Consider the following 18,807-nt stretch of genomic DNA (forward strand, 5'->3'; position numbering starts at 1 on the left):
GCTTGGCGAGGTGAGCACAGCAGTGAGCTGTGTAAACAACAGGAAGCTAGAAAGAAGCCTCCTGCATCCTCTGGAGCTATGCTAGGCAGGAATACGGTGGCCTTGGGAGACAGTGCTCATAATTCATGGGCCTCTGCTTCCTGACAGGGCCACAGTGCACTTGCATGTGATGGAGAGCTCTCTGGCATCCCTGGCTCAGCAACAGCCTGCACAGGGCTGCAGGACCTGGCTTCCTCCAGGCACCCTGATGTCCTCCGCCCTGACTGTTCTGGCTACAACTCTCCAGCATCCCTTTTCCTTCTTCCTGTGAGGCTACCACTAAAAAATGCCACTGCAGCCCTGCCTGGTGCTGCCTCAGCTTCCCAGGGTGCAGGCAGTGGTCATGTGCCCTTTCTGCCTGCACAGACACCCTCCTGGCAAACCATCCCAGCAGCTGGTGGAGATCTGGCATTTCTCCTGGATTCAGCAACTCTTCCCCACATGCAGCAGTTCTGCTCACCTGCCTATGAGTGCCTTTGTTTCCATCATTACCCAGCAGAAGATGAAGGACCAAAAAAACACAGGGGCCTTGGGCAGGAACGGGGTGAGCCCCAGCTGCTCTCTCAGGGTCTTACCAAGGGGCTGTGACAATTTCTCCTGCAATGTGTCTCAGTTTTGCCATTAGCACAGTGGTCAGTGGTTTTATTGCAGGTGCTGTGAGGTGTGGCAGGGCCACAGACATTCCCTGCTGGATGCAGATGGCTGAGAATGCAGGGAAACTATGGAAGCCCTTGATGCCAGCCAGGCTGGGCAAAACTCTCACACAGAGTACAAGAGAATCCGTTACGCTCCACTGCCTCCCCACAGGGTGAGTGGGTATATGGTGTCTGAGCTATCAGTGCTGTCCTCCTCTTGCCATATTGTGGCTGGCAGAGCAAAAGCAAGACAGAGTCTGGACACAGCCATGGTCACAAGGAGCTCTAATGCCATTCTGGGGTCCTGATAAGACATGCGTGTTGGAAGAAATGGCACTTACAGGCTGCGTCGGGAGAACATCCGACAGGGCATCCACGGCCGCCACTGCCACTGGATTACCTCTGGCGCTGGGATGCCATAGACTGTGCAGGTGAGGGCCTGGGGGCTCCTCCTGGAGTAGATGCTCGGGGAAGAGGCTTCCTTCTCATGGATGCGTGGAGGAACTGCAAGGATCAGAGTGACATCATGAGTGGCTCCAGGCTCAGCTGCTGCATCCCCAGGCCAGGCACAGCCCTCCCCAGGCCCGTCTATAGAGACTGGGCACTAAAGCACTATGTGCACTCAGGGCAGCTCCTGGGGAGCTCAGGCCTGCAAAGCAGAGCAAGTTATACTTAGGCAAATTCAAGTGATGTCATTTCTCCTTCCTCTGCAGGGTGTGACTGTCTGGATGCTGCAGGGCTCAAAGCACTGTCTGGCAGCCCCCAGCACAGGGCTACAGAGACTGCCGGAGACAAATCTCCAAGCAGCAGTGCTCTTCCAATGCTTTTGTGTTGGTATCTGGTTCCTGCATGACAGGGACCAGTTTCTGCTGGGGGAAAGCTCCCTAAGAGCTTCCCACCCAGAGGAACTGCTCCCACTCCAGGTTTCGTGTGTGTTGTTGCAGTTGCCCTGCCCTCCAGTCTGCATCAGTCAGTCACCCTCAGCTGCATCTCTAACTGCAGCTGGAAAATTGCCCCTGAGCAAGGCCATATCCTGCCCAGAGTGATGGAGCCAGGAACAAAACTGTGCCATATCACACAGACCACAAGGAACCAGTCTCACTGTAACCAGAGCATCCTTCAGCAATGGGGGAGAAGGAGATGATGTAGATACCAACTGCTTTAGGATAGCAATGGGGACTTGATCTTGGAGCAGCCCAAAGGCTGGGGCCATGGATGCAGCACTCTCCCCCTGGCTCCACACCTGGCCCCCTCCCTTACCGTTGACAATTAACTGGAGGCTGATGCGCTTCTCCAGCCCTGCCAGCCTGTTCCGCAGAACCAGCGTGTATGTCCCAGCATGCTGCTCCGACACATCCTTGATCTGCATTGAAGATTGAGATTGCTTGGGAATTAGCTTCCCGTCCTTGTACCTGCAGGGAGGCAGAGAGAAAATGCAGCCACAGGGAGGAAGTGTCCCATTGGCAGCTGGGCAGGGGTTTGCTGGTCCCCACTAAGGTGCAGTCAGGGTGCCCCTTTCTAGCACTGGGGACCTCTCTGAAGACACCTCTGGGCTTTCTCTGGACCCAAGTTACGGGTCTGTGCATTGTCTTGTATGGATGTGTGTGGGGTCAGGGACATTGTAGCTGTGCCCTGAGCAGTGTGCAGGTGCAAAGCTCCTCGATCCCAGCTAGCTCTGGTGAAAGTGCAGCACAATGCAGTGCACAGCCTGGCCCACTCCCTTGCTCCCATGGGCAGCCACAATCCTCGCGGCAGGGGTACAAGAGGGGCAGCTCCTGCAGGAGCTCCACTTGGCCCCTCCAGACGGTGCAGAGCTGCCAAGCCAAGCCAGGACCTTTGCTGCTTCTCCCCCAGATGTCACCTCCTCCTGTCCCAAGCTGTGCAGCTGAGAGTCAGGTCAGGTGGGAGAAATGACCCCCATGGGTGGAAAAAAGTGACAAATGGGACAATCTTTGGCACAGAGGGACCTAGCAATGAGGCCAGGCTTAGCTTCCCTACTTGACAGAGGAAGGAGGAGAGGAGAAGGTGGCTCAGGCTAAGAAAGGTGCGTTACCACTGGAAGTCTGGTGGGGGGTAAGCCACGACTTTCACCGGCAGCTTCACGGCTTCATCTCCTGCGGTTGCTTCTATCACTGGGCCCTTCCTCCACTCCACATTGATGAAGGGCTTTTCTGCAAGAAAAAAAGGTGAATATGGGAGAGGAGAGCACAAAGGGATAGGCTGTCACCAGGCTCTGCTACTCTCTACGGGGCCTGACATCAAGGACCAGGGACAAGTGTGGTGTTGTGGCACTGCAGTTGAACACGACTCCTTCTCTACAACAGTAATAACCATTCATAATGATAATTACCACTGTCAAAATAACCAAAATCCACTATTGTCTTGTCTGCCCATACAACCCCCAAGCTCTCTTCCACATCCCTGTTCCCAGCAGGGCCCCCTCCCTGGAGCAGAAGGGAGTGGGTGCCAGGCAGGGTCGGGCAGGCCAGCACAGCACTGTGCTGCGTTAACTGGCAGTTAAAGAGCTGCCTCTGCCTCGCTGTTGGGAGCCATCAGGCACGCAGGCCGGCTGCGCTGCCCCGTGACTTTCGGCTGCCACGAGACAGCCGCCCAGTGCTGATGGTGCCTCGTGCACCTGCTTGTGCCTTCCAGGCCAGCCAAGCCACAGGGGCACTGCATCTGCCGCAGGGCCATGAGACGTGTGTCCTGCCATCCCACTGGCACTTGGGCCAATTTGGTGTTTGCATCTCTCTCTCTGTCATCATCTTGGCACTTTACTGAATGTGATCGTGCTTCTAGTGTGGTGCTGGGGCACAGAAGAGCTGAGGGAATGGAGGAAGGTGGGGTCTCACTAAATCAGAGTGGGATGGAGGTGCAGGAGCCCCTCTGGTGAGCCCTGGGCCAAGCACTGCCTAAGCAGTCTGGGGATTGCTCTGCTTGCAGCTCGGCTCTGGCTGTGGATCTGCAAGGGAGTGGAAGGTGCCGTACCGTGCACAATGACATCAGTGCTCTCCTCCAACATCTGGGCGCCGTTGGTGGCAGTGCATGTGTACTTGCCCAGGTCCTGCTGGCTGACATTGTGGAGGGTCAGGATACTGGAGAGCTCTGTGCGTGTCTGCAGTGACCGGCGCTCGGGCTCCATCACTGCCCGCTGTGTCTGTGGGAAAGGACAGAGAGAGGGGGATGAGAGACATCAGTGGGATGAGGCTGTGCAGACGGGCTCCTCATGCCTCTGCTTCTTGCTGCCCAGCGATTGCCTTTCCCTGGACAGGCATCTCCACCACTGACTGCCGTCCTCAGGGATGGTAAGGCCACAAGCCCTATGTGACTGACTGCCTGAGACTGGGGTCAGAATTTAGCACATGTTTAGCTCTGGTCTACAGGCCGGTAACCAGGCTGGGAGCCTAGGGGTAAGTGAACAGTGATGCCCTCAGGGGACTCCCCTGTCTCACTTTTCACAAGAGCCAGAAGCTACAACAGGGAGAAGACACAGCAGGGAAGGGACCTCCTCACAGGCTCTCCGTAACCAGGGCTATGTGACTAGAATAGCTCCTTTGAAGCCTGTGATGTTTGCGCTGGTGGAAATGAAGCCACTGTTTGGCCAGGAATGCTCCAGAGCAATAACACCTTGGCAAGGAGGGTACTTTCTGCCAGGAAGAGGGGTCTTCCCTCTGTCTGCCTTCTGCTGCAGGACAGAAAAATGGGAAGCACTCTGACCAAGAAGTCCAGGGCACAGCTTGGTTAAGATCATGAAGGCCCTGCCAACGATGTGAAGAGGAACAATGAGGGGGCAGGAGGGGACGACTCAGAGGGAAGTGGTTCAGTGCGCAGGGAGCCGCGCTGTTTGCCGGTACCTGTTTGGCAGGATAAGTCCACTGGAAGCGGACGCCAGAGTTGAACTCGGCCCACACTGTGCAGTTCAAGACCAGCTTCTCTCCCACTAGTAGCTCCATGGCTTTCTTGGGATACAGCTGGATGTCATACAACTCACTCCCTGATGCGGAAGAGGCAATTAAAAGACATTTCTGATCTATTAACAATTTGACTTTGACTATGCAGTTACAGGAAGCTTGGGTATGACCTCCTTCTGCTTGGTGTATCTCTGGCACGCAGTAGAAGAGATATAAGCATCGTGCAGAGTCTATGTAACTAGAAAGCACCACAACAACCCCATGAGCCACACTGACGGACTTCAGAGTCATCCAGGCTGCCCTACCTGCACCTTCCCAAATATTCACCTGTTATATGGATGATGAAGAAATTGGATCTGAAGACCTTCTTGTCGATGACAGTCTCACACTGGACAAACAAGCAGTCCCTGATCAAGTGTGTGGGTACCTGCACCCCCTTCTTGTTGTCCCAGAAAGTGCTTTTCCCATCAATGTGGATGAGGGGATTTTGCTGGAAAAATCAACATTTTGCCAACTGAAATAAGAGGGTGACAGCATTCCCACCCCAGCATTCCCACCCCACCCCTTCCAGGCTTTATGCTAGATAACACATCCCTTTTGTGGGAAGAAGATGCAGCATCATGCTCTGCTGGCCTCCTGCCCTCTCCCCCCCAGGGTTTGTCATCTAGGAATGGTGGCCTCCCCTACACCGCTAGCAGCCGTATCCTGCACCATGAGCCTCTCCGTCTGCAGAGTGGGCCAGAGACTTCCAGGAATGGAAACTTCTAGTGATAGTTAAGGAAACTGATGCTGATATCCCAAACATCAGCCCCACTGGGATGAGTGCTGACCTTGGGTAGTGTCCTTCCCGGGCAAGGGAAAGGCCCCTGGACCCCAGAGTGTCCCTGGAGGCCTTTGTACAATGGTAACACTCATCCTGGAAGGATGTATTTGCATTGTAAAAAAAAAAAAAAAAAAAAAAAAAAAGAGAGAGAGAGAGAGAAAAAAAAAGACCCAAGCAAACTGATAACAGAGCTGTTTTTAGTCATCAGCCCCAGGACTGCAGCCTCCTCCCTTGTGGGGATGCTGACCACCTAGAGGGTTTGTAGATCACAGAGACCAGAGAAAACAGGGGATGCTGTAGGGAAATGGGATTAAAACAAAGTCTTGTTTTGTTTCATAGAATTCCACGGAAGAGAAGCAAGGTTGGCAGGAAACCCGTGAGGTCTGCCCAAGGGAACTGGCCAGCACAGCTTCAACCAGCAAATAAAATGAGGAAGCCAGTGGCTTGTACTTTCCATGGAAAATGTATCCCTTGCATTTCCCATTCCTGGCAGTGCCTGTTCTGCTTCCACTGAGGCAATTACAAACGCAGAACAAATGCAATACATCTTGGTCCAGAGTCTCCCACTGGCCGAGCTCTCACCGAGGTCAGCGTGACGTTAAGATCTGGGATGGACACGAGGCACGGTACCCAAGTGTTCTCCTTCTTGCTGATGAGGAGGGTCTCCGGCTTATTGATAAATGGCTGTTCAAAATCTGAAGAAGAGATACAAGGAGAAGAACAACTAAACAGGCAAGAAAAGAACTGGGAAGGGAGACCAACCAGAAGAAAAGGAGGCTTTCTGGCTTTCTTTAACGCAGCATGAGCTTGCCAGAGGGAGTTGTCACAATGTGTGACAGTCAGAGGAGGCACCTGGAGCTTGGGAATGCAAAGGGAGCAGCTAAGGTTAGCGCCTAGGCCAGCCGGCTACTCCACACCAAACACTGTACTGATGGAGCGGCACTTGTGTGACATTTGGGTAGTGCTGGAAATTGCCTCCCTTTCCTGGCCCCCTCAAGGTCTCTGCTTGGGTTTGACCCTTCGTGAAACCAGCAGGTCTTGTCCTAGGCTCAGTGCCTGCCCAGCTGGTGACTGTGCGTGGCCCCACAGCAGGGATGGTGCAGGGCTGTGCCGCCCTGCTGCAGCGGCAGGCAGCTCGACCTTCCAGGGTGAGGAAGTGATCCGCAGCAGAATGGTATGCAGATGTCATCCTGCAGCCATCCCAGCCGGCAGATAAACAGATGAGCTGAGCTTTCCAGGGCTGCCACCCCATCGCCTCCTAACTGCTGCAAGCACAAATATTGACAGGAAGAACAAACCCACCCAAAATTAATCAGTGAAATGACTTAGCAAGGCCAGGGACGTTACGCTAAACTCTATGTAGAGGTAGCACCAAGAACCAGAGCGTCTGCAGAAGGGGCTGCCCCATCCTGCTCAGCATGTCGCCTGTGTGAAATGAGAAAAGCTCAAGCAAGGCTCCACGGTGGAAAGGGTTGGTGGCAGCATATAAAGCAGGTGTGTTGTGGCCCTGACCCATCATTCTAGGCACCATCCAGACACAGAGTGCAAAGATCAACCTGATCACAAAGAGATGGCAAGCTAACAGGGCAGCACAGACCCCGTTCCTGGCTCTTTTTCAGATACACTGAAAGAACTGGTGAGACCAGGATGCAATTACACTTGTATCCCAAGCCATGGCTGGGCAGAGGGTAAGAAATGTGTGGTTTATCTTGCAGTGCCTCATGCCAGCTGCACCTACTCACCTGCCTGCTTGGCAGCACTTTTGGTTTGAGGGTTTTTCTACTCTTTGGACTCTCCCAAACAGGGCACAGAATCAGCACCCACCCAGGCTGACTAAATGTGAGCAAGATAAAATTGGAAGAGACAAAGAATTGCGAGGCTTCTTGGTGTCCTCTGTCAGTGCCTCACTGATAGATATTTCTTCTGTAGTACCAGCCCCTGCCTGCCATTACCACAGGGACACATGCCTCACAGGATGCTCTGAATAGAGACTGGTCCCTAGTGTCTCCAGTGCCTGGTGGTGCCAGTGTCTTTCCTCTCTAAGAGTCGTGTCTCTGGAAACGTCCACCCAGGTTGTGGTCATGATCAGTTCTGTTCATGGAAATTGTCCCCTGCAGGAAGCAGGCTCTATAAGGAGGTGGTGGGTCCCCAGCTGGGAGATGTGGGGCTGCCCCTGGGATCTGCTAGGAGAGATTTTATGGCTTCTGGTATGCTGGAATCAGACCAAATGGTCCCAGTGACCTTAAAAGTTACTCTTTATTCACCTGGATTGCAGCTAAACCATTGATTTTAAGAGACTGTAGCATGAGGACATCTGTTTTTCCGCCCTGAGACTCCTTCCCTCTACTATCCAAGCCCTGAAGCTGCCTGTCTAAAATGACAAGTCAAAGGTGGATTTAGTAATGATCCCCATTTGGGCATTCTGGCTGTTCAGATCACGTTGGGGCCAACTCAACCCAATGCAGTGTTCCCACTGTTAAGTGCACAAGGGAATTCCTTTAATTTTTGATCTGTAAAGCTGTTGCTTTAGCGATAGTCACGCTGCAAAGACCTACTCAAGGTGAAGCACTTTTTTCTACAGCTTAGGTTAAACAAGCCATACACAGGAAACACATTGGTCAGCTCTTACGAAAGTACAGATTGCCCAAAGAATTCTTATCTTTGTTTCCTGGGGTTTTGCGCTGCCACCGGATTGCTGTCTTCTGAAATCACAGATTTGATTCCAAGTGTGAACACGTTCCTCATTCCTCTCCTGAGCCCTGGGCACGTGAGAGGAGGAGGTGCACAACTGCCAGAGATGAGAGACTGTGAGGTCCCCTCCGAGCTCAGATGGCAGCCAAGAACTGATTTACTGGGCTGGTCCTGCTGCCAATGAGCTTGTGATTCATGCACTAACTCCCCTCTCTGACCACATCACATATTTTCAATAAGGCTGTCTTAATGGGTCGGATGGGAATAATTTAGCATCTTCTTCATTAATATATGCTAAGCTTTATGAGATGGGGGCTGTACATATCCTATTCTACCCTGATGAGGCATTCTGTATGTTTACAGTGCTATCTGTATCTGTAATATAATACACACCTAACCAGACACATGGGAAATGAGACATATGCGTGGAGAGTTCGTTTGAGAACTGAGCTGCAGGTAAAATACAGAAGAACCCATTTTTCCAGCCAAGCACAGATATTTTGTTCCTGGCAGTTCCACCAAGCTTTTAACATGAGAAATGAGGTTGATGGATAAACCTGTGGTCTGATCATGCCGTCTCCAAACATCCCCAACACTTACATCAGCCCTTCCAAGCTCTCCAGGGACAGTTTCACATTGCAGCCCAGTTCAGCAGGAACAGGCAGAGCTTTATCTGGATGTTCTGCAATGGCTACAGTTACCGTATGCCTGGGTTTTCTTGACATGTCCCTTCTCCTGCCTGAAAGCCTGTCCTGTCTGGAAAGGCGGATTCTGAGGTTTCCTGGATGCTTGATAGCCGTAACAGGGCACAGCCTGACTGGAATGAGTATGAACATGTGCTGCATAGCCATGTGCACAGCAACACTGTGAGGTGTTGGCTGGATCTGCTGCACACACACTGTCCACAGGCAGTGAGTCCCATGGGCCCTGACAGCGTGGGATTTATTGCCCCTAAGCTACACCGCACGTGCACACTTGCTGCTCTCTGGTAAACAGGAGAGCCATTACTGAGATGCAGATGAGGCTGGAGGTGAGAGAAGGTGGACAAGGGGTCAAAGTGGCATTTGCTGGATAACAAAGAAAATCACTCTTGTAAAAGCACTCTCTGCATGTAAGCTTGTACGGTTGTACTTATTTTCAGCTCGTGTAAAGAGCTCTCTGCCTCCATCCTGATACAATGCACTAGAGTGTCTGAACACCCCAGTCCAACTCACAGATGTCTCCTCACAACAGCTCTGGGATCCAGGGAAGCTCTTTCCTGTTTTAGGATGGGCGGCAGAGCCTACAGCAAGAGGAAATTGCCCAAACAGACCTCAACGCCTCTCCAGCAGCTGCCCAGCTTTTCTGATTTGCCCCTGCATTTTTCTCTGCATAGTTGCAGAGGCAAATTTGGCTTTGCTCTGGGACTTCTGAAAAATGCATCTTGTATGTCATGACCTGCCTGGCTCGTGACAACTGCACCAACTAATAAATGGGGGTGGAAAGAGAAATAGTTCGGCCAACTGTTTCCAGGGGACAGTGCTCATTTATCTTGCTGAAGTGTGCTGTGAGCAGTGGGGGAGACTGCGGAGGAGGAGCCCCTGGGGCATGGAGAAGCTGAATATTGGCCTCGAAGCCACTTGCTGAGCTGAAGTTCCAGCTCCAAGCCCAGTGGAGAGCCCTCCTCCTCCAAAACACATCTCATAACCCTGCCTGTGCGGGGAGTCCCTGTGCAGTGCAGAGAGGAGCATCTGGGTCTGCCACTGTGGTGTTGCTCCAGGGCCATCAAGCCTGGCGACAGGAGGAGGTTGCACATGGTGGGTTTGTACCACTCCTCTCCCTGTCTCAGTCTCAGCTTTAAGGTACATTATCATCCCTAGCCTAGCTGCTAGCATCCCAGAGAGCCCCCAGCTGCCCAGTAGCTAACTCTTGTTCTTTTTTTAGCACTGAAGCATCTCTGAGGCCTGGCTCTCACTCCTTAAATTCCTGCATTCCAGCCCGGCTGGAGTGATGCCCCCGGGCCGGGACGTAATTGAATCCCAGGCGCTGCCGCCATGGACGGATATTGGTTCCCTGGAAGTGCAGGGAGACAGCATTTGGCCCCTTCCCTGAGCCTGCAGCAGCCAGGCTCTGCCCTGGGGGGCTGGGGAGCATGTTGGGCTTTTTAATCTTTCCGATATTATGCTGGTGCATAGGCTGCCTTGATCTCCCCCAGCCTGAAGGTGCACACCGCCACGTGGCTCTTACCTCTCACAAACACATAGGTGCTGACTGCTGTGGTGCCGTCGATCTTGGCATCAATGTACTTGTAGTAGCAGCGGTAGTAACCCGTGTCGTTTGCCTGGGTCTCCGTCAGCACCAGGACTTTGCAGTATGGCTTCGTGCTGGTCCCCTCGCAGTCTTCTTCTTGGATCGCCCGGCCGCTGCTGGGGGCTGCTGAGGCCACCAACTCGGTTTCCTTCTCCTTCCCAGCAGGGTCCACCTTGCCCCCGGGCCACGACCACTCCAACGGGTGCTGGCCTCTAGACAGGGGCAAAGAGGACAGTTAGCTTTGGGCCGAGCAAGGGTGAACGTGGTGGGGATTTAACTGCCCTGTGTGACTGCACACATCTGCACATGGCCCTGCCAGCCATGTGCAGGGACAGCATGGAGGAACAGCCATCCTCCAAGGAGAAAAACAGGCACAGGGAAACAGCAAGCAGCTTCACTAATTGCTGGGCAAGCAGAGGCTTGTCCCCTTCCCCAGGCCACCTGTCAGGCCATGCTAAGTTGTAAGGTATCAGCCCACTCACAAACGGGTCTCCCTCTCCCATGATTTTGTCCTACTGGTATTGATGCCAGGACAAGGAGCCACATAGGACCGTGAGGGCAAGGCTCCATTTATTCTCTATTCCATCACATCATTAAAAGGGGTCCAGAGCTATTTAGAAAACACATGGACATGATGAGTTCCCTTGGCTCACTGTAACTGCTGGCTGGGGCTCGTAGTGTGATGAATGGAGTGGGAAGCAGAATGAGGGAAGGAGAGCAGATTGGAAAGAAAATAAGAAAGAGAAAAGCAGGAGGAAGTCAGGGATAAAAGACAGCAAGGAGAAAACAAGGGGAAGCTCAGCTGATCGCCTTCTGTCCCGCAGACAGCTGTTTCCTTCCCTGCTGCTGTGGGAGGGGGTTCCCTTGCTCTGCACAGCACCCTGCAGCCCCTTCAACCCCCGCGGCATGCTCCTCCGGCTGGCCTGGGGCTGCTGCCCCTTCCCACCACTACAGACACCTCTCTGAAGGCACGACCACAGAGCCTGGTCATCAGCAGCCCAAAGACAAATGGAAAAGGCCACGAACTGCAAGAAACCCCCAGACAAAGCGTGAACGTGTGTATTTATATATAGCCAAGGATCTCCAGAGCAGGAGGCTTGCATATGCACATGTACACACACACACACCATAGCTTGCTGTAACCGCGCTTGTTTACTACAAACAAAACAAGCTTTTATTCCATGCTGGAAGTTTCCTTCTGTGAAATCAGAGCCCCTTTCAGAGGAAGTCCCAGTCCCCACTTGAAAGTTTGCCAGTGTAGCTGAAAGTCACTTAAGAATGTGCAAATAAAAAAAAAAAAAAAAGAAATAGGAAAAAAGAAGACATCACAAGAGACAGCTGTGGGGGTAAAATTGGCCTTTTGTCAGCACCGTTTGCTCTATTAGGGGAGACGGGGTTCATCTATTATGCAAGTTGGGAATAGGCGTGTTGGCACATGCAGCTCCTCTGCCAGGACAGCTCCGCAGGCTGATGCTTTTAAGTGCAGCCAGACCATGACTGTCACCAATAGCTGGATACAGACAGCAAGGGACAGCAAGGAGGAAGCGAGATAAGGTGCCATCGGAGGGCACAATGGCTCAGACGCAATGAGGACAGGATTTCTGTCCAAGTGTGGGGGAAAGACCTGCTCCTTTGTGTCTGTTTTCAGCAGCTGATTTATCATCCTGCAGACTGCTCTCTTCCAGCTCCTGCTGCCTAGCTCGCTACAAATGAGTTCAGAGACAGTGTGCTGCGCTCTCCTCGTGTCACCAGGCACAAGGGCTTTGGAGGCAGTGGCAAGCCCTTGAGGACAGCCACACAGTCCCTCTGACCCAGCTCAAACCTCTGCATTCACTAAAGAAGCCATCAGTGCCTGAGGCAGGACTGGAAGTACAGCTCCACAGGCTTGAGTCCATGATTCACAGGCAGGCTTTTCCAAAGTATCAGTCTCACAAACACTTCAATAAAAATAACACTTGAATTTTGAGTTTTTCCCATCCTGTGCATGCACAGTGAAAATAATAGTAAATCTGATCACCAAACAAGAAACAGTGCTGCCTGCCATGCCCATTGCTACTGCGCCCATGGCCCCCCTGCACTGGGTGCAGACCGTGAGGCTGGCCCCACTCTCAACCCACAGCCAAGAGCTTCAGACCCCAACTGTGCAAAGGAGCCCCAAAGCCCCTTGCATTTGCTCAGGCATTTTTGGCACTCCATGTGGAGCAGGGTAATTGTACAAGTCTCCAGTGTTTCCGCTTTCTATTTGTTTACCCACTGGGATTTTCACACATTATCAGATGCACTTGTTTTATTAACCAACAAGGCTAGCAGTAGCTGAGTGACACATATTTATATAAACACGGATGGGCCAGTATAAACAGACCTGCCTGCGGGCAGCTCTAAACTAAGGCATTCCTTGCATCATGTGCTGCTGACCAGATTCAGTGGGGACACAAGGTGTAGGCATTAGTGTGAGTCCAAGTTAGCATCACTGGTGTGTTAAGAGGACCAGAAGAAGGAAGGGATGAGGGCAAGCCAGGGTCACTTGCATTTATTTCTGAATCTACCATCTGCATTTGGGGGAAGGTCCAGGCAGCAGTTTTGCATGGTTCCCTCCCTCCTATCTGCCACCTTTGAGTATTTGTTCCCAAGTTGTTTTCTTTCAGTTTTGTGATAATGTGCCTCTGGGCAATGAAGCCTGCTGATGCCAGCTGGAAACAGATGTACTGTAGGCTTCTCCACAGCTGTTTTCCTAAATCTTTTCAGGACGGATGCTCTTCAAGGGAGATGTTGCAATTGGCACCACGTTTCTTCAATCCTCTTTGAAGCTCCCAAGTGTGGTGTGATGGGCAAAGCTGGCTGTGGCTTTGTGGCTTAGCTGGGATAAGACAAATCCCCACTCAGCACCACAGAGGATGTTCACAGTAGTCACACACGTGTAGGAAAGAGCAGCAGGTGTTGCATATCCCCAGACTGCTCCAGAGCAGTTGTGGTGGGGCATTGCCTCACCATCGACTCCTTCAGACCTGCCACCGCACTCATTTTCCTCCACAGGAGCCAAGAGGGCTCCAGGGTCAAATACTTCCTCTCTGCCAGAGTGGGGTTTATGCATCTGCAAGCCAGATCTGTTAACACTGGGCAGCAAAGGACAACCTTGCCCTTCTTTTTCTAAATACCATGGCTGGGTGACCTTCCCTCTCCACCTGAGCACCCGCCACCTGTAGGATGGGACAGGATGGGATGGGATGGAGCGGGGCTGGCACAGCCAGGACCAAGTTGATCCCTCTGGAAGTTTCTGCTGTTGTGCAGCTGGCTCCTGTGGGCTCTGCTCCAATATTCATGAGCTGGAACAGCACAAGCTCTCCGCTTCCCCCAGCGCAGGCTGCCGAGGGCATGAATACAGAGATTCACAATATTCTTTCCTTCCTTCTCAGGATGCGACCTAATAAAAGATGCACTGTCCATGTGGGCATCAGCCCCTTTGCCCTGCTCTGCCACATGCTTAGATCGAAATATCATTGGGGGCCTCAGCCAGCCCTGGCACGATCTGTGTTTTAGGGGATGCTCCTGCATTGGTCCCCTGCTCTGACTGGACCTCTCAAGGGTGCGTTATACTGGGTGACAAGGGAACATGCCTTGATGTGATGCCATCTGCAACAGCAGAGCCCCAGCATCTGGTGGCTCCTTGTGGGTGTGCTGTGTCTTTGGGTCTCTGTTAAGCATGTCCAGCTCCAGAGGCATCACTTGTCACATGGCCTGGCATGGACTCTGGTCACCAGTGAGGCTAGGTGGGCTGTGGAGCAGAAGCATGCAGAGCTGTGGGTGTGTGAGTTCCAGGCTGCTGCAAGGGAGCCTGAGAGCGCAGTTGGCTGCGGGACTCTCACGCTCGGTGGGTGAAACTTGAAAGGTCTTCAGGGAGTCTCACATGGCTGGCTTTGAGCTCAGCTTTCTGCCTGCAGCACTGCTTCAAGCAGGCCTGTGCTCCTGGCTTCCAGGGCAGCTCGAAGAGCAGCCAGAGGACATTGTTCTCAAGGGAAGACGAGGGTCAAATTGAAGTCACCTCCAACAAGATGCTCAGCAGGAAATCCCTGGATCCTGGATCTGATTTCGTGTTTGTCTCTGCCCTACCCTGCCCCACCATCCTCTCCTTTGCCTGTTCTCTTGGTGGTCTGCATGTTTTTCCCTTCAGCTCCCATTAAAACAAGCCAGGTCTTCCCAGTGTGGGCCATGGTCCAGAGAAGAGGTTGGAGAAGCAGCTGAGTGTAATTAGATATCCAGGGACCAGGAAAGATTTACTTTTCATTCAAATGAAGTAATAGTGTCCCACAGTCAAAATCCTCTCCTCAAGACACTAGACAAACACAGGCTTGAGAGCTCAGAGGGAGAAGGAGAATCCCTGAGCCACGCAGGAGATGCTGAGACCTATCTACCTGCAGATGGTGCAAAGGACACTTGTACGACCCCTGAGGAGCACATCTGGGACAGCAGGACGCAGAGGTGGGGGGCAACCTGGGAGCAACATGGGCGGAGGGTTCATAGGTTTTAGTACTGTCTGCGGATGGCCCTGCTGCTCTTTGGCTGGGCAGCTCAGTCCTGCACAGCACCCAGCAGCCAGCGGTAGGGATCTTCCTTGTCTCAGCTGTGTCCACACCAGCACGCTGTATGGATGCCGCCTAGTGAGACTGAGAGACGAGCCTTGGCACTGCAGCTGGGGACAGGGAGCTTGGTGCCTCTTGGGAAGACTCAGTAGCTTGTGCTATGCCTCCTGCAAGGACTTCCAGCGCAGACTTTTCCCACTTCATGTGATTTTCGTTCATATTAATCGATACCTAACAAGCGCACAAGGAAAGGCCAGTCTCGGCTGCAGCCCAGGAGGGTTACCCCAAAAGAAAGGCTTCCCGCTTCATGGTGCCAGGTAGGTACGTTCATGCTTGACTGCAGAAGACACTGTTTAACCACACCTCTAACTCCAGTACGTCCCTTAGCCTTGGTTCAATCTGCAAGCAACACAGTCTCGAAACCGCTTTCTGTGTCCCTCCCTGGGCCACTGCTGAGGAAGGGTCTGGCCTGATTATGAGCTTATTCAGAGTAACTGCACTGAATGCCCCCTCTTCTGAGGTTTTACAGAGTGTCAGTTCCCACATCCCTCTGTGGAGTGAACTACTGTGGCAGAGCACTGGAGTCCCCAGACTCCCTCCTCTTCCACAGTCCTCCAGCTCACACACTCGCCAAACCTAGCACACACCATGGCTCCTCGGGTCACCGTATGGACAAGCCCACAACCGCTTAGCTTCCCAGACTGAGTGAAATCAGTGCAGTACTGCTATCAACAGCCTTTCCGCTGGCCCTCTCCCCTGGCTATGAACCGATTCACAAAGTAAAAGCAATGCCATCTGTTCCTGGAAAAGTTAAATATGTTTGTGACAAGACATGAACACAATGCCAGCCAAGTGTTTGCAGTAATTGCTCCATGGTTATATATAACACTGAGGAACACCCATCTGAGGCCCACGCTGAATTTATACCCCCGTCGGGCCCTAGCACTCGGATCCCAAGCGTGGATCTGCTTTCAGCTGCTGAAGGGAAACTCCAGCTTTATCAGGAAAATTAACCTTCAGTCAATTCTCCCACTTGGTTTTCGGTGTTTTTTTGGGTTTTTTTGTCTTTCCAAGACTGGGGAGTGGTGCTGAAAACATGTAGAGCCAACTGTCCCAGCACAGGATAAATCAGTTCAGGGACATCACCTCCTCAGAGCCACAGTCTCCAAACCAACCAGAGATTCTCCAGCTCCTCTCACAGAATTATTCACCTGGCCTGGCCGGGGCTTCTCTTCACTGCCACATGCACGCGACAGAGCATTAAACCCCAGCTTCCTAGAAAAGCTGGAAGCCTCTGACAGCCACCACTAAATGCAGCCTTGCCTTCTCCATGGGTATTTTTCAGTGTCCCCCCCAAAATGACCCACCAGATTTATAAACCAGAACTACAACCCTAGCAGCCATGGATGAGGTGAGAATAAGCAACATCAAAGTAAAGACAAGGAGAGTCAGGAAGGCCAGTTTCCCTAAAAAGCTTACAAGGAAGCTATCAGATCACATAAATGTTTCTCTACCTTATGCCTGTAAGACTACAGCAGAGGTTATCACCATCTCCTCTGAGACGTCTTCAGCTTCTTTCTCAATTAGTTAATTAGATGAATTCACACTCGGTGAACATGGAAGATTTCTAGTCAGCTGTGCTGATCTGCGCAGCCAAGGTATCCCTGGTGGGCTCTCCTTGCCTGGTCCTCCAACACTGGCCAGGTAAAGTGGTCTAGGCAGAGCCATGCTTGCTTGTGCCTTACCTGCAGGTGATGGTCAGTGTATCCTTGGCGTTGATGATGTGTTCCTCCTCGGTGATGCTAAGAGTAGGGGGAGTCATAGAATAGCTGCTCACCAGATCTGTGGAGAGAGGGGAGAGAAGGGATGATGCAAACATCTGCTAGCCTGGACCCACCGCTGTGGGCAGCAGCTAGCTTGGTATCAGGAGCCCAGAGAGGGGCAAAGCCTCTTGAGGAAACATCTCGTAGGAGTCTGCTCCTACAAGATAGTTTAATGCTGGCTCATTGGGACACAAGTGGCTCTTTTGCAGCCCTCCTGGCTACAGCGAGCAGCTCTTCAGTGACAGCTCTTGGGCCAGGGCCAGACAGCCCCTGGGCTCACACAGATGAGAGCCAGAAAAAGATTGGAAGACCAGAAATCAGAGAATCCAGGTGTGGCCATTCCTCACCAGGTGACTGAGATTGAGCTCGCTTGGACTAGGGCTCTGAAATGATCTTATCTGTAATTGGAGGGAGTCTGGCAAGAGATTTTTCTGTACACACATCATTTTCTGTAATCACGGGGACAAATCAGGGGTGCCCAGATACTGCAAATGAAAAACTCTTGCATTTGTATGGAGATGCTCTCAGGAGCCAGCAGGCATCCACTGAATGTCCTTCTGCCAGGCACTTACTCAAACAGGACCAAACCTTTGGGGGTTACAGCGGCCCCCTTCCCTGCACCACAGACAAACAGGCATTCCAGGACTGAAATTATCCAGGCTCAAGGACGGGCAGTTAAACATTATCACACACTTTTTCCAGCTTTTGTCTGGGAGAGTCCCACTTCTGATGTGCTTGTATCTCCGGCATGCCAGACACGCACCCTAAGCGAGCTCCTCATGGACAAAACATCTTGAAGTACCGGTTACCCTCAGAGACGGACCCCTTGTTTTTCATTAGCACAGTGTTGCTGACTGTCATTACTCCATGATCTTTATCTTAAAACTCCAGCTTCTGGAGATGTGAGATAATTTAAAAGAAAAGTCTCGGTGACTGCAAAAACAAGCAAGCCAACTAACCAGAAATAGAAGGGGGGAAAAAAAAAAAAAAAAAAAAGGTTGCGAAATGTGAAGCTGTGACTCAGGTAGATGCTAAATGCTGAGGAAGAAAGGAATGCAAAAATATGTTGCTAGCTTGATTTCCTACAGAAACATGAGGGTTTTGCAACTGCATTCTGTGCGTGTCTCTTTCCTTCCCTCACAGCATGCAAGCGCATGTATCAGGGCGCCTGGCAGAGGGGGAGAGCTCTCAAGGACATGGTGTTTCCATAGGTTTTGCAAGCAGCAGGAATGCTGTAGGATGCTTCTCCTCCAAAACTGTGTCCTAAGGGCCTTGGAAGCCCTGCGGTAGAGCCATGTGGTGAAAAGCCACCAGCCCCTCTGACACGAGGCCTCCGAGGCAGCATGAGGAGCCAGGCCCGTGGGGAACCTGGGGTGCCCAGGGTCCACCGCCACCAGGAGAGGCTGCTGAGGGGGACACGGCGGTGGAGGGACGTGCTGAGCGGCACCGCCGGCATGGCCAGGCCAGGGCCGCCGGCCTTGTTCTCCCCGATTGTTCTCCACTTCCTTCCCGCCTGCGCACGGCTCCGAGCTGGTGTCCCCGTGGCTGCCCCCATGGCAACGGCAGGGCGCCCGCCATCTCCCCCACCATCTCCCGCCTCCTCTTCCCTTGCCCGCGTGAGGCAGCGTCAGCTCCGCCTGCGTGGGGGTCCCACTCCCCACGGCCCGTCCTACAGACACCGCTCTCAACCACAGCAGCAACCATCGCTTGTCATTCAACACGCGGGGCGGAGTGGTGTCACTATGGCCCCTGGGACTGGGTGGCACGAGACCCCCGTGGAGGACACCCTGCCCCGTGCCTCCAACCTCTCCTTCCTTGAGGCCAGACACATCAGATGTCACACACAAAAATGCACCCCGGGGCTGTGAAAATAAATGATCGCATTTTTGGTAAAATCCCTTCAAACAAGGTTTATTAAAAAAAGGGGGTGGGGGGAAGGAATCTCTCCGCTAAGCTGCATTTCCTATTACTGCCGGACACACTTATCCCAGTACAAACACCGCTCCCCAGATGGCCACG

The 18,807-nt window shown here is 52.6% G+C and overlaps 1 protein-coding gene across 2 annotated transcripts in view; it reads right to left on the bottom strand.

Annotated features, from left to right (window-relative positions):
- The window catches only part of FLT4 (fms related receptor tyrosine kinase 4), a 59,904-nt gene that overhangs the window by 21,144 nt on the left and 19,953 nt on the right, over positions 1–18,807 (bottom strand). For both annotated transcript variants that reach the window (XM_040604156.1, XM_040604155.1), the window contains exons 2-10: positions 16,711–16,807; positions 10,326–10,600; positions 5,991–6,103; positions 4,913–5,075; positions 4,529–4,668; positions 3,663–3,831; positions 2,728–2,845; positions 1,935–2,086; positions 1,016–1,178 (exon numbers count right to left, since the gene is read on the bottom strand). In XM_040604156.1, the coding sequence (XP_040460090.1) occupies positions 1,016–1,178; positions 1,935–2,086; positions 2,728–2,845; positions 3,663–3,831; positions 4,529–4,668; positions 4,913–5,075; positions 5,991–6,103; positions 10,326–10,600; positions 16,711–16,807 (1,390 nt within the window). The remainder of the gene's footprint in view (positions 1–1,015; positions 1,179–1,934; positions 2,087–2,727; positions 2,846–3,662; positions 3,832–4,528; positions 4,669–4,912; positions 5,076–5,990; positions 6,104–10,325; positions 10,601–16,710; positions 16,808–18,807) is intronic.

Source organism: Falco naumanni, chromosome 8 (genome assembly GCF_017639655.2).
Source record: "Falco naumanni isolate bFalNau1 chromosome 8, bFalNau1.pat, whole genome shotgun sequence".
NCBI classification, from domain to species: Eukaryota; Metazoa; Chordata; class Aves; order Falconiformes; family Falconidae; genus Falco; species Falco naumanni.